This window comes from Acomys minous (genome assembly GCF_964271855.1).
Source record: "Acomys minous genome assembly, chromosome: 12".
Taxonomy (NCBI): Eukaryota; Metazoa; Chordata; class Mammalia; order Rodentia; family Muridae; genus Acomys; species Acomys minous.
This window is the reverse complement of record NC_140493.1, coordinates 76,272,719-76,295,011: the sequence shown is the minus strand read 5'-3', so window position 1 is coordinate 76,295,011 and position 22,293 is coordinate 76,272,719. Positions and strand designations below refer to the sequence as shown.

Below are 22,293 nucleotides of genomic sequence, written 5' to 3'. Positions count from 1 at the left end.
GACAGGGTTTTTTGTGTAACCTTGGTTGTCCTGGACTCGCTTTGTAGACCAGGTTGGCCTTAAAGTCACAGAGATCCACCTGCCTTTGGCTTCCTGAATGCTGGGCTTACAGGCCTGCACCACCACGCCCGGCTCAAGCTTGTATTCTTGATTGCTATTAAATAGGAAAATAAATGCTATCTCCTAGAATGTGTTTTGACTTCTAGAGAACATTTCTTCAAAAGTATATGAATGGGAGCTAGAGAAATATTTAACAGTGAGAAGCACTGGCTGCTCCTCTAGCACCCAGGCTCCATTCCCAGCATCCAAATGGCAGCTCACTGCCATCTATCTAGATCTCCATTTCCTGGGCATCTGATATCCTTTTCTGGCCTCCAAAGGTACCAGCTACACAAATCATGCAGATACACAGGCAAAAAACCTATCCATACATAATTTTAAATACAAGAATGAACATACCATCAAACCAATCAATGGCCGCCTTAGCTGATGGAGGGTCGTCAAATGACACTGTTGCTTCCCCTTTTGGCTTCCCTGTGTCTTTGTCTGTGTAAAGATTTATCATTGGTTTTCCAGTCTTTTTGTTAGTCTAAGGGGGGAAAAAGACCAAATTGGTATTGCATTTCAGAAATAAACAACTATGTATCATTCAGGTAAAAAACTTTTCAAAGATTTATTATTTTCAATTATTATGTGTTATTTTCAATTGTGTGTGTGTGTATGTATGTGTGTGTGTGTGTGTGTGTGTGTGTGTGTGTGTGTGTATATATATGTGATGTGCATATGAATTCAAGTCCCTTCAGAAACAGAACTGTCAGATTCCCTGTAGCTGGAACTACAGGCAGGTGGTATTAGCCCAGTAAGGGTGCTGAAAACGGAACTCAGGTCCTCTGGAAGAACACTATATGCTCTTCACAGCGAAGCCACCTCTCCAGCCAACGTAAACATTATTTAAAAGGCATCCACACATATATACTAAACTATGTAACAAAAATGAAATTATCTGTAGGTATGAACAATAAATAAAAACTTCCCATGCTACAGTAAGTAAAAAACAAGCTATCAATATCTTGTAAGGGGCTAAGTGTGGTGACACATTTCTTTAATCTCTGTACTTTGGAGGCAGAGGCAAGGTCAACTTTAAAGGCTAGAAGCCAGCTTGATCTACATAGTGAGTTCCAGGATAGCCAGGGCTTTAAAAAAAAAAAAAAGAGGCCAGGTGTGGTGGCACAGGCCTTTAATCCCAGCACTCGGGAGGCAGAGACAGGCGGATTGCTGTGAATTTCAGGTCAGCCTGGTCTACAAAGCAAGTCTAGGACAGCCAAGGCTACACAGAGAAACCCTGCCTCGAAAAAACAAAACAAAAAAATCTTATAAGGGCCAGCACATATGAGAGTCTAGATTCCACTTTCCAGGACCACCAAAAACAATAGCAATGACCCAAAAAACAAAACCCTAAGAAACAGTATGCTGTTATGTGTAATTTATTTAAACTCATAAAAATCAAAGTAGATGTTTAATTTAAAAGATACATATTTCTATATATTAATGCATACATTAAAAGGCAAAAAAAAAATCTAATGCATTATTAATAAGGAATACATTGGGCTTTGGCTGGGATGAGAGAAGGCAGAGTTCTGCTTTATTAAAAGGATGTGGCCAGACATAGTGTCTTGCCCCTCTAATCCCAGCACTAATAATTTCCCAACAACAAAAAGTAATTTGACAAACAACGAAACAAGGAGCAATGAACACAATGACATCAAACAAATATCAATCCACTTAACCTGCTCTAAAGGCTGCTTTTCAGTTAAATACATAAATAAAAAAATCAATTAAATGAACAACAAAACCAATCACAAGATAATGGATTAATGAAGTACAGATACTAAGCATAAAAATAAAATTAGCATAATTTTAGTTTGTATATGTTAGCATTTCAGAAGCCAGGAATGAAGCTTAAGCACAGGCAGAAAGATAAACATAAACAAGGAATAAAACCTCCATGTACTTAGTACTAACTCAGTGTGCTCCTTAGAGATTTACTTTTGTTTTTGTTTGTTTTGTAATCTTGACTCCAAAGTCACCTAGGAAGAGGAACTACAATTGAGAAAATGCTTCCATCAGACTGTTTGACGACCGATGTGGAAGGGCTCAGCCCACTGGAGGCATTGGCCCCTGAGCAGGTGGTCCTGGGTAGTACAAGAAAGCAGGTTGAGCAAACCATAGGAGCCAGCCAGCAGTGCTCCTCCACGGTCTCTACTTCAGTTCCTGCCCTTACTTCACTCAATGATAGATTGTGATAAGCCAAGTAAAATACACCCTTTCTTCCCCAAGTTTCTTTTAGTTAGATTATTCTATCATAGAAAAAGAAAGCTAAATAAGATACTTAGCAAAGGCCTACAGACACGGGAGAGCACATGCATTACAGGATTTATATAATGCTTACTATAGTATACAGACTTACAATGTACTGTTATATCTTAGTTAGAATATTAACTATGAAATCTTCAATGTGACACTTTCTACTTACCTTGATGATTCCTATTTGTTTAAAGAACTCTCCCACTTGATCTGTAGACACACCCTCCCCAAGTCCTTGCACAAAGATTGTGTTGTTATCTGAATTATCAGACTCTGAATCTAAAGAGAAAAAATTATGGTCAATTCATGTATATATTTCTTGGTTTCACTACATCCTGTTCAGTAATCAAAAATAATGTATTGACTAGTTTTGGATTGCTTCTAAGCCCCAAATAGGACAAATAGGAAATCTTATATGAACATGCAAAGTATTCACAGTTGTATGGAAGATCAATTCTTAAAACAAAACTTCACATAAAGTGCAGACTACACTCTGAAATACATATAAACCAATTAAGGGAGTGTTCAGATCCAGGACTAAAGCTCATGAAGAGACGAAGAAAGTTAATTAGCCTATCTTTCTCAAAAGAACTTTCAATTGTATATAATCATACGACTAACTAACCAATGCTTTTAAGGCCTTCTAGGACAAAATTCCCCCAAACTGTACACTTGACTCTCAAGCCAGCCAGCCAAGCAGAATTGCTGGTTTCCCATTCACTGCAAAAAGCCTTGTATACAGCAGAAGGTAAGAGCACCTGGTACACACACCTTACCTTACACGCACACTTTTGGATTAGTACAACAAAGTAAGAAAGTTGTATAAAAATTCAGTCCATCAAGGGATAATTCAGAAATTGCCATCCATATAGAATACTTTGGCATCTTAATAAAAACAAAAGTTCTGATTTCAATATATATTAAATATTTTTTGCTCAAATAGATTTTAACCTCTAAACCCTAACTTTCAGAAGGCTCCAAAAGAAAGTCTATGGCCTTGAATTCAATTCATCTGAAAACGAAAAGCCACATAAAATTTGTGACTTTTACCCAAGGAAAGACAATTTTATTGTGCGTGAACTCAAACTTCTTTCTTTCTTTTCTTTTTTTAAAGGGTTTTTCAAGACAGGGTTTCTCTGTGCAGCCCTGGCTGTCCTGGACTCACTCTGTAGACCAGGCTGGCCTCAAACTCACAGAGATCCTCCTGCCTCTGCCTCCCATGTCCTGGGATTAAAGGCAAGCACCACCACCAACTGGCTTGAACTCAAATTTCTTATGCCCACTAAAACTACCAACCCAATGTTTTTTTTTAAACAGCTTTAAAAAAAAGAAAAAAGAAAAAGAAACACAAAACAAAACAAAAAACCTCTACATTGCTAAGATAGCAAACTTCTCTTGTTACATTGCATTAACACTTATTAGCAGTAGAATTCCAATGCTTCTTGAAATAAGAAAAAGTATAATACAGCACAAACAGCAATCTTGTTATACTGATTCTAAGCCTTAATGAAAGTAGTCTTAGATTTTGAAACTATTATGAAAACTGACAAAGTAATAAACTGATAAAAGTCAGCAAACTTTCTCATCAGACCCCTGAATTTTTATATTGTTTAGAAATCAAATTCTCCAGATCTGACAGCACCTTTAAATTAAATCTCCCTCCAGTATTTACATGCTCCTCTATTAGAGGTGGAAAACTGACATTTTTATAACTGCAAAACCAAACTATCAAGAATCTTACCGGCATCTGGTCTGGGTCCATAATCCCTGTGACCTACGAGAGAAGAAAAGAAAGGGCTGTCTAAGGCAACTCATTTGAAGTTTTAAGAGATGGTAATAACCAACACATGTAAAGTCAATACTTCCAAATCCTTGAAAGTCAACCATCACATGTTTATAAAATAACTACGTAAATTTTTATTATTAAAAGTTTAAGAAATAGAGATGAATGTCAACAGTTCCTTAAACTCATCCAAGATGGCGCCCACCACTCTGCCATTATTCTAGCTCCACTTTTGTCAAGCACTGGTTATAAAGCCTGATTGGAAAGCCCTAGTAATTCAAAACACCATGTCAGCTGCCTTTATAAAAGAAAAAAAACCTACTGTCAAACCCGGAAGTCCTCATTCACTGGTCAGACTCTTTCATGCAAATGCACCGTGTAGAAAACTCACTGGACTTGAGATCAGTTTTGGCTTTGAATATTTATTTGACTTTAAGCATGTATACAGTGTTTTGTAATGCACACAACACACCAGCCTCAACAGGGTAAGAGGGCTTAAGACTGCATCTGCGGGATATTGGTGGCTTTTAGATTTACATAGCATTTCCACTGAAACATTTTGGGATACTCAGCACTTACCACCAAAATTTTTGAAGCCACCGCGGTCACCACCACTGCAGAGGAAAAATTGAAGAAATGATTTCTTCCTTAAGTCTCTAACGTGCTGTGAGCCCTGGGCTCAAGCTACACTTAACTGTCACAAGTAGAGTGCCTAGGAAAATAGCAGCACTACTAACTTTCCAGTAAATTTCATTTCAGAGTTCAATGATTCAATTTAAGTATTTCCCCAAGGATTTATTTCCACAAGTTGTCTTTTCACATTTATTATAACATATCTAATACACTTTTTATGTTAAAAGAAAATCTCCCCAACCCCAAGCCAAAAGGTTCCTACTCAAACCACAACTTAAAGCTGGAGGCACAGCACAAAAACGTGAAGTGAGAGTATTGGGGATATTTTTGAAATACAAGAAAAAGCTAAAAGACCAGAGGAATAAGAAGCTATTAGGCTTTGATAGTAGGACAAGAAAGGTAAAAACCTGAGTAGATTCTGCTGTGATATTAAATTATGAGATTTATGAGATGAATTTTTAAAAGTGATACATAAAATTAAACAAAAATGAGCCTGAATGAAGTAGTCTTAAAAGTTGAAACTAAAAAAACTAAAAAAACCCTCAACTTTCTTCTCCATTATCCATTGTTAATATAAGATCTTTTCATATCATAGCTGAGGTCCAAGCTGCCAAATGCTCTAAATATCAAACCAACAAAATATGCTAAAGATGCAAATACTCCAACACTGTAGCTGCCCACAGAATGACTTTGGCAAATTTACAGTGTCAGTTAAGTTAATGGTCCTTGTACACACTGCTTTATGTAACAAATCTAAGCAGCTCATGCTAATCAAGAAACTAAAAGCAAAAAACAAGAAGAAATTCTACTCATCCCATAAAAGCCTGTTTCTCTTGACTGAAGTGTATAATCCTTCTAAAACATAGGTGCTGATAAGGAAATAACAGTTTTCAGATATCTGATTTGCTGCTCATTTTATCATGATCCTAGAAGCTAACCTAATTTATTATCTGCTTACAAACCTCTGCTCTAGTGACTACCCAACTTTCTAGATGTCTTTTCTGAATCATTCAATGACAATTGTAGACTAAATGAGAAAGCTTTTTCCTTTTTATTTTATTACCCTGACATAAAAACATTTTCCCTTGTAATCAACTTAGGTATGGACACATGTGTTTTTAATTTGCTTTTAAATTGGGTAAGTCCCAGAAACCCTTTCTACAGAAGAATCTGGCTCGTTAAAGGCTATGTAGACAATATTAAACTGAAGTGCTGCTTAGACACAGCTTTGTATTTCAATTTAGTATTTCAACATAGTACCTAAACCTTCTCTATACTTTAAATGACAGGTACATCACGGCTATCTCTTTAAGAAAAAGAAGCTGATCGTTTCCATTTTGGTTTCATTTCTTGAGATGGGGTTAATTATGGTCCTGAATTTGCTATGTAGATAAAGATAACCTTGAATTCTTCATCCTTTTGCTTTTCCTCTCAAGTGCATTTATCATGAATAGCCAAACACAGCTGAGGTTAAACTGTTGGGGGGAAAAGTGCCCCTTCTTTTGCAGTACTGGGGATCGAACATAGGGCTTCATGCTTGCTTAAGTAAGTGGTCTTACCAGTAGGCTATCCTCCAAGCCCCTTGAAAATTATATTAGAAGTTAAGGTTCCGTCAAAGATAAACCTCAGAACCCCAATGGCAAACAAGAAGAATTATTGAAAATACCAAGCCCACAAAATCTGAAAATTGTTTAATTTTTTCTTTCTTATATTTGTACGTACACGTACACACACACACACACACACACCCCTATGCCCGCCTCTTGAGGTCAGACACCTATCAAAAGCATTCTACTGTTCTCCACCTTATCTTTTGCGATGGGATAATTCACTGATCCTGAAGCTCAAAGATCAGCTAAACTGGCTGGCTACTGAGCCCCTATGATCTTCAAGTCTCCTCTTCTCAGCATTGAGAACAGGCATGTGCCATCATGCCCATTTTAGGAGATTAAAGTGTTTAAGAGGAAAGACTTAGAAAGAAACTAGAAGCTACGTGTTCATAAGATACCTCCTAATTGCTTGGTTGTCAACAAAACAGTCGGTCTGGCCCACAATGAAAACAAAATATGTAATTATATACACACACACACACACACACACACACACACACATATATATACATACATACATATACATACACACACACACATACACACAAGCACACACATATGTGTGTGCTTGTGTGTATGTACAAAGTTATATTGTTGGCCAGAATGGAAATGAGTCTCCATTCTGGCCAACAATATAACTTTGAACAATTTTAGTGATGACGGTTGTTTTTGAGACAGGGTCTTTCTACATAACCCTAGCTATCTATCCTGGAACTCACTATGTAAACCAGGCTGGGTTCAAAGTTAGAGATCTACCTGCCCCCTCTACCTCCCAAGTGCTAAAGATTAAGTATGCACCACTATGTGGCCTGGCTGAACAATTTAAAAAAGTAGAGAGAGATGACAAGTGGTTATCTTTTAAGGGCACTTGCTATTCTTTCAGAAGACTCAAGCTGAGTTTCCTAGCAACCATGTTCAGTGCTTGCATATAACTGCCTGGAACTCTAGCTCCAAAGTATCCCAATAGCCTCTTCTGTTTGTGGGCACCACCATGACAAATATTTGCACAAATATATACACATAAATTTAAAAATGTTAAAGATGCACCCTCTAAAAGGATTTGTAATAATACTGAGGTTGAGCTTCCTTCTTTACAAAACTCAGTTCTATGTCCTTACCACTCAAAGGGTAAGCACAAGCATAAAGACAGCCTGAGAGCTCCTCAGTTAAGTCATATGAATATTAAGTCTAGTGTACTGGTGTAAATGCCTGTACTTTCACATGACAATCATTTTCTCTCCTTATGTAAATTGTATATTAATTATATTAGACTTCCTTTAACAGGAAATTTATGGCATTAACTACAGAAATAGACTTTCGAGGAATATTCACTAGTCCTAAGGGGGATAGTCCTGTAGTTGATGTTCCTTTCAAACTTGTAGTTAAGTTAGTCATTTCTTCCACATATTAAAGCCTCCTTGGCAAATTAAAACAAAGTTATTTCAACAGCTGAGTCAAGATGTTGCAAGTTTGTTTTCAATCCCAAAAACAGAAGCAAATGCGTACATGTAAAGAATTCCGCAAAAACATTAAGGTACAGTAGCAGGGATATGTGAGAGACATGGGTATCTTCAACTTAACTGGCTAAATGTCCCTCCATAAGCAAACTTAAATATATGAGTCTTCCAAATTCAAAACCACAATGAAGAGGATTCTAGGGGTAAATGTGGAGGCTTCAATGTGATAGCATTATATATTTAGAAAAGTCAGATTCAACAAAAAGGAAAGTTTGAGGGCTTGAAAGGTGACTTGGTGTTTAGAGCACAGCACTGGCTGCTTTCCCAGAGAATCCATATTCAATTTTTAGCAACCACACAGCTCAAAGCCATCTGGAACTGTAATCCTAGCAGATCCAATGCCTTCTTTTGGCCTTCATGGGCAAAGTATACATGTAGCAATGCATGCATGTACAGACATACATGCAGGAAGAATACCCATTCATATAAAAAACTTTTAAAAAAATTTTTTTTTAATTTTTAAAAGAATTTTCTTTGGCGTACTACTCCTTGAGTTTTGTTTTTGCTTTTGTTATTAGGAGCTTGTGTTTTTTCTTCTTTGGAGACAGAGTCTCTTATTTTGTAAAACTTAGGTCAGCTTGGTAAAAGGGAGCCCAAGCTGGCAGGGCAACTCTCCCAAGAGCTGGAACTGATAACAAGCATAAGCCATTACATTAAGCTCTCAATTTATAATTAAAAAAAAAAAAAACAAAACAAAACCCAACCAAACAAGCAAACAAAAGAACCCAAGTTATTTGGGGTTCTACATGTTAGTTTCCACCCAGGAAGCCACAGTATGATGCAGTCATACTATCACACCACCATCTTTTCAGTACTGGGAAATGAACCCAGAACCAAAGCAAAGCTTCTAAGTTACCCAGTCTACAGCTCAAGCTCTGATTCTCCTGCTTTACTTCTCAGGTGCCTGGGCTTACTTAGGCATGCACCTTGCTGCAGAAATCTTTCATCCTAGAAAACTAGCTTAGAGAGAAAAAAAGGGGATAACTAAAAAGCAATAAAAGATTAACTTAAAACCTTGCTCTGGGCCCAAGTTTTTACACTAACAAATCCAGAAAACATATTTTGGGAGTATGGGGAAAGACCAACAATGTTATAGGTAAATGATTCAATCGGTTTGAACATCATTGTCTATAATGTTTTACTTCCCTCCAAGTTGTACGTTTGTGGCAAAAAGGCTTTCAGAATCAAGATTTATCAGTTAACTTCAAGAAGAATCTCCCCTTTCTAGGACTACAATGTCCTACATATAGTATCTGCAGGTTAAAAAGGTAGGTAGACTAAAATGAGATGAGCTCTAAAAGTCAAAAAATGAAATGAATGTCTAGTTCTAGCATCACAGCTTAACTAATTACATGGAATATTTTAGATGTACTGGGTGAAAGTGTATTATTAAAAGCAATTTTGCTGTTATATCTGTGTTTCATCCTTTTTTTTCCTAGTCCTGGGAACTTAATCCAAGAGACTAGCACAAATGAGCTATAGCCATGGCTGTCTGTTTTCTTTTCAATGCAGTTCAAGCAATGACCCACATTGCTTTTCTATGAAGCAGTGCTATTCTAAACTACAGCTAGAATATACATACTACTCCATCACATCCAGGTGCTGGGGATAGAACCCAAGTTTTGCTGCTGTTGTTTTATTTTGACTTTTCAAGACAGGGTTTCTCTGTGTAGCTCTGGCTGTCCTGGAACTCTGTAGACCAGGCTGGCCTAAAACTCACAGAAATCCACCTGCCTGCCTCCTGGGTGCTGGGATTAAAGGCGTGCGCCACTGCCCAGCTGGAATCCAGTATTTTAACCATGCTAAAGCATGGTTACTACTAAGCTAAACACACCTCCAACTCAGGACATGCACAGATTTTGTTTGAGACACTTGTTTGTAGTTCTCTCTATGTAGTTTAACTATCCTGGAACTCAAGAGCTTTGTCGACCCTGCCTCCCAGGTACTGGGAATAAGGCACATGCTACCATGCCTGGCTGGACATATACGTATTTTTAAGGGAGCTAATTAAATTAATTCTCTTGCAGGCGCTGAAGAGATGGCTTAGTGTTTAAGAGCACTCAGTGGCTGCTCTTCTAGGATCGGAGTTCAGTTCCCAGCACTCACATGGCAGTTCACAACTGTCTGTAGCTCCAGTTCCAGGGGATCCAACATCCTCACACAGATAAAATATGCAAGCAAAACACCAATGCATATAAGATAAAAAATAAATTCTCTTGCAAAAGGGAGAAAACATTCAGTTCTAGAATCTTGGGATTCACCTGTAAGAGCCTGAGACATTATGATCACATACAAACAATGAAAACAAGATATTCTGCAAGAGAGTCATCAATGCTAAAACTAAAAGGCACTAGAGCATTTTTATCTTAGCTTCTAGCCCACACTAAGATGTCAATGTCAGAAGACAGAAAGAAAGTATTCTTTGTAACAATTGCTTTTCTTTTTAAAGAAAGACTTATAATGAATACAGTGTTTTGCCTAAATTACTCCTGCAGGCCAGAAGAGGGCACCACACCTCATTATAGATGGTTGAGGGCCACATGTGGTTACTGGGACTTGAACTGACTACCTTCAGAAGAGCAGTCTGCGCTCTTAACCTCTAAGCCATCCTTCCAGCTCCGCAACAACTGCTTTTCAATGAAAAAGACTGTTTCTAGTAGTCCCTAGGAACTTCACATATTTCTCTCCAAATTAAGTCAATGGCTTCATTTTTGGTATGAAGTCTTCCTCCAGTCAACCAGCCACTGAATAAGCATCCCTTTCTCTATCATATCCAACCTTCAACCTCAGACTATGATAAATTTACTTAATGCCAGGTAATCTTCAAAATGTTGTATCCCTCCTACACTTCTACACCACCATGGATAAAAAACTCAGCCTACTAAGTAAGATGATTAGAAACACAAATAGTGGTGCTGAAGACTAACAATTCCTATGTATTTTGGTATTTAAGCACACACAGAAAGAAAGAAAGAAAGAAAGAAAGAAAGAAAGAAAGAAAGAAAGAAAGAAGAAAAGAAAGAAAGAAAGAAAGAAAGAAAAGAAAGAAAAATCCTGTAAATGGGTATTTATAGTCAAATTCACAATGTTGCACCCTAATGAATAAGCTAAAAGGCACATCATTTTAAAGATGCTGTAGCACATGAAAATTTTATTTTTTGGTTTTTGTTTTGAGAGTGCTCCTTGAACTCTATGTAGACCAGGCTGGCCTTGAACTTGAAAAAAATCTGCCTGCCTCCCTAGTGCTGGGTTTAAAGGCATGCACCACCATACCCAGCCCAGAGTTCTAATTTCAGTATTCATAAAGTTTAATTGGAACAGAGTCAGGTTTGTTTACATTGATTTATGCCTACTTTGGTGCTCAAAGGGCAAGGGTTAAGAGTTGCAAAGCCTAAAACATTTACCATCTTGCCTTTCACCAAGACAAAAACAAACCTTGCCAACTCCATACAAAGAGTAAGAGCCACTAAGATTTAAAAAGTGGCTTTATGTGAACAACTAATTTACAGGAGGACAAGGGAAGTAGTTAGGACTAAAATCTCTCCATCTCTCTCACTTTACCACATCAGCAGCATTTTGACCTAATATATACCAGGCTTCTCCACAAGCTTTTTGTAAAGTGTCTATGCAGGAAGTTATTCTGCTAAAAAGAGAAGAAGAAGAAGAAGAAAAGAAGAAGAAGAAGAAGAAGAAGAAGAAGAAGAAGAAGAAGAAAAGAAGAAGAAGAAGAAAAGAAGAAGAAGAAAAGAAGAAGAAGAAGAAGAGAAGAAGAAGAAGAAGAGAAGAAGAAGAAGAAGAAGAAGAAGAAGAAGAAGAAGAAGAAGAAGAAGAAGAACAAGAACAAGAACCCAGTCTGTTTTCCCATTAGGGAAGACTCACTATCCCTAAACATCCTTTCAACCCTATAGTTCTAAGACGGGAGCTAACTTACAAACTGAAATATTATTTATAGAGTCCCTCTACCTAGTCCCTTCCTTCTAAAAAGTGGGATCCCATTATTCAGGCAAACAGTCACAGTTTAATGTTCGATTGTAACTTCCTTACACAGAAAAATCAAACAAGACACATGTAGCATTTATAGTATTCCAGGTAGCCAGTGATCTAAAACAACTCCACTGGAAAATTAAATGTCTATCTGTTGTTATCTCTGGGACTTGGTTTAGGTTGGGGAAGAGGCTACTAGATAAAAAGTAAGTACCATTTCACTTTACACTGTTAATTTATATCAAATGATAATAGTGGCAGACTACTTTTTTGATAATGAAGATATATACAATACCAATTATCTTGGTAAAAACACATGCAATATTGTTTATCTTTGTAAAATGACTACCAATTTAAAAATTAGTCAATTTTTTAAAAGGCCTTTAATGTCTCTTACAAAATTTTTGAAAAATAACAAACTTTCGCATTTCCATAATGAGAAAACATACAATATACTAAAGAGAGATGTATAAGCAATTTCGTGGAGAACTTGAAATGAATATACGTATTAGCTGTTTCTCATGTCACCTTAATGGACCCTCAGTCCCTAAGGACAGGAATGAATTGCTACTGATGCATCATTAAATATCAATAGCAGACAACTGACAATTTCAATTCTCAGTAAACATTATTTTAAAGTCTGCATATTTTACAAATTTATAATCTATAAATCTCATTTCAGAACACAGGCCAGTTGATTTTTCATTCCATTTTTCAATATCAATGTCCTTTACAAATATATTTAAAAATTATGCTAAATCAGCTTTTATAACCTATGTTGTAAGTAAATAATGTTGAACCTAACCCTAATTTAAAAATAGCAAAAGAAATGCTAAATTAAAGACTTCACACACCACAGCTACAATCAGAAAAAGTACACAATGTTATGTGATACACTAATTATTTCAATAATTATGTTTAAGGAGAGAGAAAGTTAAAACTTTCTTACACCCCACCTTTCTACTCTGCTACTGTCTAATACTTTCCCTGCCCAAGGGAACTATTTGCCTTCCATATAGATTAACTTACCTTTTTCTGTTAAGACACTAAACACTTTGGTTTCCAAAGTTTTGTTTTCTTTCCTTTCCTTTCTTTTTCTTTTCTGTTTGTTTTTGTTTGTTTGTTTGTTTGTTTTGCTTTGTTTTGTTTTCAGAGGCAGGTTTCTCTGTGTAGCCTTGGCTATCTTGGAATCGCTTTATAGACCACGCAGGCCTCAAATTCAAAAACTGCCTGCCTCTGCCTGCCCAAGTACTGGGATTACAGCCATGCGCCACTGTGCCTGGCGCAAAATCATCTTTTAAAGGAGTTTAGAGTCTAGCTCCAGCAGGAAAACCAATCAAGTAATTTAATCTAATCATAACCATGGTAGGGAGCTTTAATGGTGTTTAATCTAACATACACCATATAAAATAATATCAACAGTCTCTTATGAAGATTTACAACATATAAAGGCCTTTAAAATAAATTTTAATTTCTGCTCTTCTTTCTATAACATATTCTCTGAAAGCCTCTTAACTAAAGTAAATGCCAGAATAAAATAAGGAAAACACTAAGAGAGGAAGAAAGAGAAAATGAAGATATCTGTATCTAAGTACTTACCTTGAGCCTGTCATAGGACCTCTTCCATCCTTGTCATATCCCCCACGCCCTCTACCTCCTCCCTGTGACCCGCCATATCCTCTATTATCTTCTCCATACCTACTCACATCACGACGGTCATCTACAAAATATAACACACACAAATACTGTCACTCCAATGTCTTTAAACATTTTTTAATTTTGTTGCATCGAACATCTCCCTACATCAGGCTGACCTTGAATTCCTGAGCTTAAGCAATTCTCCTGTCAGTCCTCATATAGTAGTAATAATGTATGCCATCACAGACAGCCACTATTATCATTTGTGATTACATGTTTCAAATAATGTCATTTTAAATGGCTCCTTAAGTCCTTCAGGGAAACACACATCCCATACACCAAAATTCAGACATTACAGAACATTCTGGAATTATGTATGCTTGAGAATTACACTAGTGTCAGATTCTATTTTAACACAAAAATCAGACAGCAAATGAAATTTAATTCAAGAACTTTAATAACTTGAAGACAGAACTCTTCTACTTTCTTCACCTCAAAGACATTAAATGGAAGTCAAGCACAGGTCAGGCATAACCACAGCCACCACATTTTTAAAACTGAGAAGGCAGATATTCAGAGAATGACCATCCACTTTTACTCATTCATTCTATTATCAATATGGTTAGGGATATAGCTCAGTAATGTAGTATTTACCCAGCATATACAAAGGCCCTGGGATTCAATTCCTAGCATGCCAAAACAAATTTTTCTCAGCAAAAAATATTTAATGACCACTTACTAGGAGCCAAGTCCTATCTAGACAATTTGCCCTTGAGTCACTGACTTTCATGGTGTTGGTGTGGTCTGAGTCCTATGTCTCACCAATATATATAAAGTATTTCGGAACAAGAAAAGTGTTTACATATGATTAGAGAAGGCTAGCAAAGGATAACTTTCCCAAATCAAGTGTAGCATCACCAAAAGAACTGATAACAACAGCACTGGCAAATGCTCAGTTTAGGGAAAGCGAAGGAAATGTAATCAATAACCAAGTCACACCTTCTGACAATCTCCCAAAAGTTATTTAAAAAAAAAAAGTTCCAGTGGTCATGAAATTCTATGTCCAGTCACTCCAAATTTTTATCATTAAGTAAAATCCTAAGAGTGAATTAATCGAAACTCAATAAACAATTCTGTGACGGAATAATGAAAAAGCGGACATTATAATCTTACCTTGTGTGTGGTGGCTGAAGTTTTCCCTTTGTGAATGGTAAGACTGCTGATTTTGATTATAGGAATCATGTTGCTGATAATTTGACTGCTCATCATATGAGCCTTGATGCTGACCATAGCCTGACTGCTGGTCATAAGAGTCTTGCTGACCATAGTCTGACTGGCCATATGAAGGTGCTCTTCCACCTTGGCTAAACAGAAACACCAAGAACATGAGATCTTACAGAACTGTGTTTACTGCAGCAAGTTAAACAACACTGAAATAAAAAGCCTAGTAAGCTAAGCTAGACATCAACAGTGTCTAATACTACATTCTCATGGTAGTTACATAGCTCTTCTAGCTATAAAAGTTCACCAATGGAATGCCTTCCAAAGATAATTTCACCATTATTAAAAAGGTGCCAAAGGAGAGAAGGGAGGTTATTGCACTACACGGGGGAAAAACAACAACAACAACAAAAAAAAAAAACAACCAAAAAAACACTATTAACAAAAAGAACAGGGTAAGATACTACCAAAATACAGTGATGACTCTCTGGCAAACATGGCCCTTAAGTGATGAGCTCTTTCACTAGTTACTAGTGAAAGGCTCTGTGTCTTTTTTATTTGTGGCCAGGTATGATGGCTGTTCTTTGGTATTAGGAAGACAGGTACATCATGACCTGAAGGCCAAGTAGGCTATGCAGACACTGGTCTGAAAAAGGGGGACAGGGGGAAAGGGGGTACTGTCTCAACTCTTAACACTCACACATAATTCTGCAGAATACCAAAACAATTTATTCCACCTCCCACCTCAAAGCACCACATAACTGTAGTTTGAATACTTTTTTTTTTTTTTGGTTTTTAGCGGCACGGTTTCTCTGTGTAGTCTTGGCTGTCCTAGACTCACTTTGTATACCAGGCTGACCTCGAACTCAGAGATCTGCCTGCGTCTGCCTCCCGAGTGCTGGGATTAAAGGTATGGGTCATCATGCTCTGCTGAACTCTTTAAAGTGGTCAAAAGAAACATTTCTTGGCCAGGCAATGATGGCGCACACCTTTAACTCCACTGCCTGGGAGACAGAGGCAGAGGCAGGCATGTGTCTCTCTCTCTGAATTCGAGGCCAGTCTGGTCTACAGAGTGAGTTCCAGGACAGCCAAGGCTACACAGAGAAACCCTATCTCAAAAAACACATAATAAAAAAAAGAAATTTTAAAAAAGGAAAAAAAGAAGATCTCTCTTTGCTTTTTTATTTCATGCTTTCAAACATAGAGCTTTTATAAAAGCATTTTCCTTGTGATTAAATTTACCAATAAGGCTTGGAGGTTTTTTCCTAATGCATCATGGCTTCCAGATATGATTATCTATTTATATACTTTCCACTTTTCAGAGCACTTTATATCTCTAAGACCAATAATCTGACCTCACAATTCTTTCCCCAATGCTACTGAAATTTCATTTAAAGTACTTCTGTCACTGCAGACAGAAATCACTGTATTCTTTGAGCCTTCTTTACACCTATAAAAATGAAAATAACTATTAGTATTGTTTCATAGTGGTGAAAGATCAATTATACTAGGAAATGTAAAAGCACAGTAAAAACAGTGGTGAAAGATCAATTACACTAGGAAATGTAAAAGCACAGTAAAAACTCCACTATGAAATAATACTAGTAGTTATTTCCATTTTATAGAGGCCTACATAGTGTTTTAGGCCAGCCATGGCTACATAGTAAAACACTATTTAATCAAAACAGGGAGGGCGGGCTAGAGAGATGGCTCTATTTGAGAACACTTGTTTTGCAGAGGACCCAGAATCAATTCCCAATACCCACATGGTAGCTCACAACCATCTGCAACTCCAGTTCAGGGAGATCTAATGCCCTCTTCTGACCTCTAACTCTCCACCTTCCACCTCTGGCCTCTGTGGGCACCAAAGACATAAATGGAACACATAATACTTATAAAGTAAAATAAATATATTTTTAAAAATATTTTTAAAAGTAATATTAAGTGGTTGAAAAGCAAAATGAAGGATTTGGGCACACGACTGGTCTCAGAGTACTTATGAAGCATATGCAAAGCCTTGGGTTCTATTACCAACACCACAAAATAACTAAGGAAACAAAAAAGACAGACATGCCCAACACAATTTCAACAGTTCACTTGTTTCCTTACCCTCCTGATGATTCCGCGTTTTGTTGTCCCTGGTTATTATATGACTGCTGGCCATATGAGCTCTGCTTTTGATTCTCATAACTACCATAGGACTGTGAATAACCTAAAAATTAGATAATAATATTTAGCAAAGGCTCTGATTCCTGATTCTATAAAATAGCAATTAACAAACCACACCAACCTGATTGATTCTGTCCATAACTGGAGTAGCCACCATAGTTTTGTCCATACGAAGAATCAGTCGTTTGCCCATAGCCAGAATAGCTCTGAAATACAGATAAACACTCAAATTTTATTACTTACTAGATAAAATAATGATTTATATACTTTATTACTTATTAAATAGAATAAATACAACTGGTTTTTAACCTACTTGTGATGTTTGTCCATAGCCTTGACTGCCTTGATTTCCATAGGAAGAATAACTGTAAAAGAAAATTGTAATACTTGAAAGAAATATGTTTTAAGAAATTAAAAGCTTAAATGAAAAACTTTGCTTTCAACAGAATTTAGTGTTTGTCCTGTCTGAAATGTTTTCTAGATACTAATTCTTGTATTTTCTAGGGTTTAAAAAAGTTATCTTTTTGGTTGTACTTAGTAATTGATTCAAAACAAGACTGCTTACATTTAAACAACAATTCTGCTTGTCTCTTACACTTTTTAAATTGATGACCAACAACTAAAGACATAAATGAACTAATTCTCAGACCTCTTGAAGATAATAGCTATCTAAAGTGTTCTGTGAAAATTTCTCACAAATATTATTTCAGAACTGCAAAAGTAAGAAAATATGCTTTGAGAAGGCATTGAACAGTATCATTCCATCTACAGTTTTATTTAATACCATACATAGTATCTAATGCACACTATGCATGATATGAATGTAAAGGTACATAGATGTAATACTAAAGCATATACAGCTGTCTGCAAATAAACAATGTTTATACAAATAACCATTCTAACATCACATGGTGGCCCAGGCCTTTAATCCCAGCACTCACAAGACTGAAGCAGACTTCTGTGAGTTTGAGGCTAGGCTGGTCTATATAGCAAGTTCCAAGCTTGCCAAAGCTACACAGTAAGACTGTCTGTCTCTGTCTCTCTCTCTTTAATATTTATTTATTTATTATGTATACAGTGCTCTGGCTGCATGTACACCTGCAGGCCAGAAGAGGGCATCAGATCACATTATAGATGGTTGTGAACCACCATGTGGTTGCTGGGAATTGAACTCAGGACCTCTGGAAGCGCAGACAGTGCTCTTAACCTCAGAGCCATCTCTCCAGCCCCAAGACTGTTTCACAACAATAACAAGCAACCATTCCTAACAATGTGTTATTTCCAAGAACTGCATGTAGAGACCCACAGTGATCATCTAAAGGAGAAAAAAGGTAACTTTTTGTTCGTCTTCGAGACAGGGTTTCTCTGTGTAGCCCTCGCTGACCTCACTCTGTAGATCAAGCTGGCCTCCAACTCAGAGATCCCCTTGAGTAAGTACACTTGGGATCAAAACAAAAACATGTTTACGGTACATCCATTACATGCTATCATACCTGGTTTAAAAACATAACTTTTTAATACTTTAACCAATTAGCTATATCTGAGTAGATTAATTTCTCTGTACTACTTGTTTCAGGTGAATGTCTTTAACCTCTCAGAAAAGGCACAATATGGAGCAAACTCTAGTTTAAATGCTTCAGCAATTAGGGAAAAAAACCAGCACAGAATGAAATTATATAGCATCAAAACTGACATGTAAGATTTAAATTTTTAAAATTTTATCATGTAAGTACTAGGAAGACAATAAAAACAACTCATTGACTATATGGCTCTTCAATACTCAAAGAAAAATGTCTTCAAAATAAAACCTTTTATTTTAGAGCTAACATACACTAAATTCTACAACTATTTTTTAGAATCCCATTAACCTTTAAAAATACAAACAATAAATAAACACCTGCCAGGTATCAACTAAGAGGGTAGCACTACTGCTAAGAATAAATGGCATCAGTTTTGTTTCTGATAGGCCTAATGCCTTACGTTGAGCCCCCAGCAAGAGTTGTAGTGTTAGGTTGAAATTGTTCTTCTGCTAATCATGAACAGCCTGTATATAGACATGATACAGACATAAAAACAGAGTTTCCCTAGGACATAGGACTTAAGAACTGCTCAACACTGTAGGATAGCGCTTTAAGGAAATCTGCTCGAGGCTCTGGGTCTTCCTTAGTATGCAGTGCTGTTTTCTGGCTCAAGTACCACTGAAACTGGAAGCCACAACTGACCTTGAGGATGCCAGGGTGTAGTTGTCCTCATTGTTCAAATAAATGGTTTAATTAGAGGGGGGAAGGTAGGGTGAGGGCACACTGCTCTAGAGGTAGGAGAGATGTCTCGGTGGTTAAGAGCACTTGCTGCTCTTCCAAAGGCCCTGAGTTTGAGTCCCAGCATTCACATATTGGCTCACCACCACCTCTAACACCAGTCCCAAAGGATGAGCACCCTCTTCTGGCCTCTGTAGGCACTGCATGCACATGATGCATTGACATACACACAGACAGAACACCATACACATAAAACATTTTTAAAAGTTAAATATTAAAAACAAATCACAAATATCATCAAAAAGTAAAATGCCTTTTCTAAGAACCTGTGATGCTAGTTTTAAGAAATTCTCTAGGCAGAGGAATAAGAGAGGTTAAGAGCACTGCCTGCTCTTCCAGAGGACCTAGGTTCAATTCTCAGCACCCAAATCAGGCAGATTATATGCATCTGTAACTTCAGCTCTAGGGGATCTGACATCTCTGGCCTCCATAGGCACTGGTACCATATGAAGACATAAATAACAATAAAAAATTTTTAAATCCTTAAAAAAACTCTCTTAATTTCTCAAAGAAATTTCTGAAGAAAAAAAATTTACAAAACCTAGGATTTAAAACAAAACAAAAACCTAGGATTTGTCTTTACCTTCAAGACATATTTATTAATTAAACAGGCTACTTTAGAAAGGTAGAAAGGAAGAAATGTTGTCCGACACCTATTTATAAAGGCAAGTTCTTTTGCTGTTAACAAGCTTTAATTATTTAGTTACCCTCTATCCCTTTTCTTAAAAAAGAGATAGGGTCTTTCTATATAGCCCAGGCTGCCCTCAAGTTTGTGACAACACTCCTACCTTAAGTTCCTGAGTGCTGAGATTACAAACCTGAACGACCACATTTAGCCTTATATACAGCCAAATAACAAACTTCAAAGAAAAAACTGTTATCTTTTTTCTGTTTTATCCTTTCATGATATTATGAAGACATATATAATATACTTTACCTTTGCTGCTCACCCCCAGACTGACTGTAACTTCCAGAATCTAAAACACATAAAAAGAATTTTAAATAATATTTAAAATTATGCTTTCCCCTAAGACTAACTTTAGTTCACACAAATAAATATACAGCTAGAAACTGTTGAAATTACTTTAAGAAAAACTAGAAGTCAGGCTTGGTGGCTCTTGGTGGCTCACACCTTTAATTCCTGCACTCAGAAGGCAGAGGCAGGAAGATTTCTATGACTTCAAGGCCAGCCTAGTTTACAGTGAGTTCCAGGCCAACCAGAGCTGCAGTGATTTCTTTTTATTTTTTTAACTGAATTATAAACAACAACAACAACAACAACAGAATAAACATAGACAGAAACAAAAAAAGAAAACCTAGAAATTAAATATGTGCATGGGGAATATCTACACAGTATTTTTTAAAACAATAACTATCTTTTTTAAGTAACAACACTGTTGAAATGTTGTGTACTGGTGATCACAATAAAGGAAATAAATGTCAAAAAAGAAAAAAAAAATCAATGCACCTTCATCCTTTAAAACCAAAATAAAATGAAACAAACAACAACAATAAAAAAAACCAGGTGTGATGGCTCATGCCTGTAATCCCAGCACTTGGCAAACTGAGGCAAAAAGGATTGCCACAAGCTTAAGACCAGCCTAGGATAGGTACATAAACGTCTAGACCAGGGTGGATGAAATACAGTGTGAAACCTTGCTTCAAAGGGAAAACAAACAAACAAACAAACAAAAAAAACAAAAAACAAAAACAAAAACCAACCCTCAACCCTCAAAAGTACAAGCTACATATATGTATCTTTACATTAGTGAAAACAAAACAAAAAAGTACCCGTTTAAACTAATCAGGTCCAAAAAAGGAAGAAACACACACTGACAAATAAGTCTGCAGAATCACACTCCCTCATCTACATATACGCTGTTCTTCTATATTGGACTATGTGACTGTCAGCATTAATAAAGAGCCTCCAAAGACGTGCTAATAAAAGCTGCTGATTTTACCAAGTTTTTAAGAAATTAGCCAATTGACATTTCAACTCAGCAACGAAAACTGCTTCTAGTCTGCATTTTAGTAACAAAAAACTTAGAAAAAAAGCTTAAACAAACATGTCAAGTAAAGGTGATAGAAGGTAGACTATAAGCTCTCTCCATAGTTCAAAGTGTAAGTCATACCAAAAATGGTTGAGGACGCTCTACCCTTTTGGTTTCTATTCAATGCCAAATGAACAACTTTAATTTGTGATGAGTAAGATACCTGTTATATAAAATATTACAACTTCAAAACAGGAGTGTCAAACTGATCATATGACCAACCTTACCTAATGCTAAAATCTTTAGTGAACAATTCAAATCAAATCTACAGCTTCCTTTTTCAGTCAATTTACATCAAGTTATCATATAAGGCCACACTACAGGTTGTTTAAGTGACATTAAATTTGCCACTATTCTACTGCAAATATCTCCAATCTGACATTTCTCTTAAAAATCTATAAAATGAAATATGATAAATTATTTCTGTGAAATTAAGGACACGAGGCTATCTGAAATGGAGGGGAGAAGGGACGATCTTAAACATGTCACTTTTTCTGCAACTGGTAAGAGCTGACTCTACCTGGACCAGAAGTACAAACAGATGTACCTATCAAATAGCAAAGGAAAGTCACCCGAATCATAGTCAAAAGGCTTGGGGGGTTAGAGGGAGGGCTTGAGAATACATGTCTATTGTCTCAGTATACTACATACTATGTATATAGTACTTAGATCTTTAGCCTTCTCTCAAAATTTAATATTTATGTCCTTAACTTTAGCCTAAATAACTACAATCCTCTGAAACTATAAATCCGATTTCAGCTGAATTAAAACTTCAAGATACACAAATAAGCATAGCCACCAGAAAAATGTATTTCAGTAATAAAGATTTTTTAAAAATTCAGTTTAAAAAAATCAGCTTATAAATTCCATTTAGAGCAACTCAAACAAGTCCGTGTTGAAATTACTTGACACTTGAGCTCTGTGTCTGGACTTGTTCATTATTTAGAAGTGCTTCTACATTACTAAAGCGTACCAGTGTACTGGCTATTTTATGTCAACTTGACA

The 22,293-nt window shown here is 36.5% G+C and overlaps 1 protein-coding gene and 1 long non-coding RNA gene across 3 annotated transcripts in view; one reads left to right on the top strand and one right to left on the bottom strand.

The window, feature by feature from the left end:
* Positions 1-22,293, bottom strand: part of TAF15 (TATA-box binding protein associated factor 15) — a 34,564-nt gene that overhangs the window by 5,497 nt on the left and 6,774 nt on the right. Inside the window, exons 2-11 of one of the 2 annotated variants that reach the window (XM_084750531.1) lie at positions 20,175-20,214; positions 17,233-17,284; positions 17,041-17,125; positions 16,860-16,962; positions 14,703-14,893; positions 13,491-13,611; positions 4,727-4,761; positions 4,106-4,138; positions 2,534-2,643; positions 460-589 (exon numbers count right to left, since the gene is read on the bottom strand). In XM_084750531.1, coding sequence (XP_084606657.1) covers positions 460-589; positions 2,534-2,643; positions 4,106-4,138; positions 4,727-4,761; positions 13,491-13,611; positions 14,703-14,893; positions 16,860-16,962; positions 17,041-17,125; positions 17,233-17,284; positions 20,175-20,214 — 900 coding nt within the window. The remainder of the gene's footprint in view (positions 1-459; positions 590-2,533; positions 2,644-4,105; positions 4,139-4,726; positions 4,762-13,490; positions 13,612-14,702; positions 14,894-16,859; positions 16,963-17,040; positions 17,126-17,232; positions 17,285-20,174; positions 20,215-22,293) is intronic. The other variant, XM_084750530.1, reaches the window with a different exon arrangement.
* Positions 5,320-10,916, top strand: LOC311579737. Its single transcript, XR_014773237.1, has 2 exons — positions 5,320-5,646; positions 10,698-10,916. It is a non-coding gene; the product is annotated as an uncharacterized lncRNA (long non-coding RNA).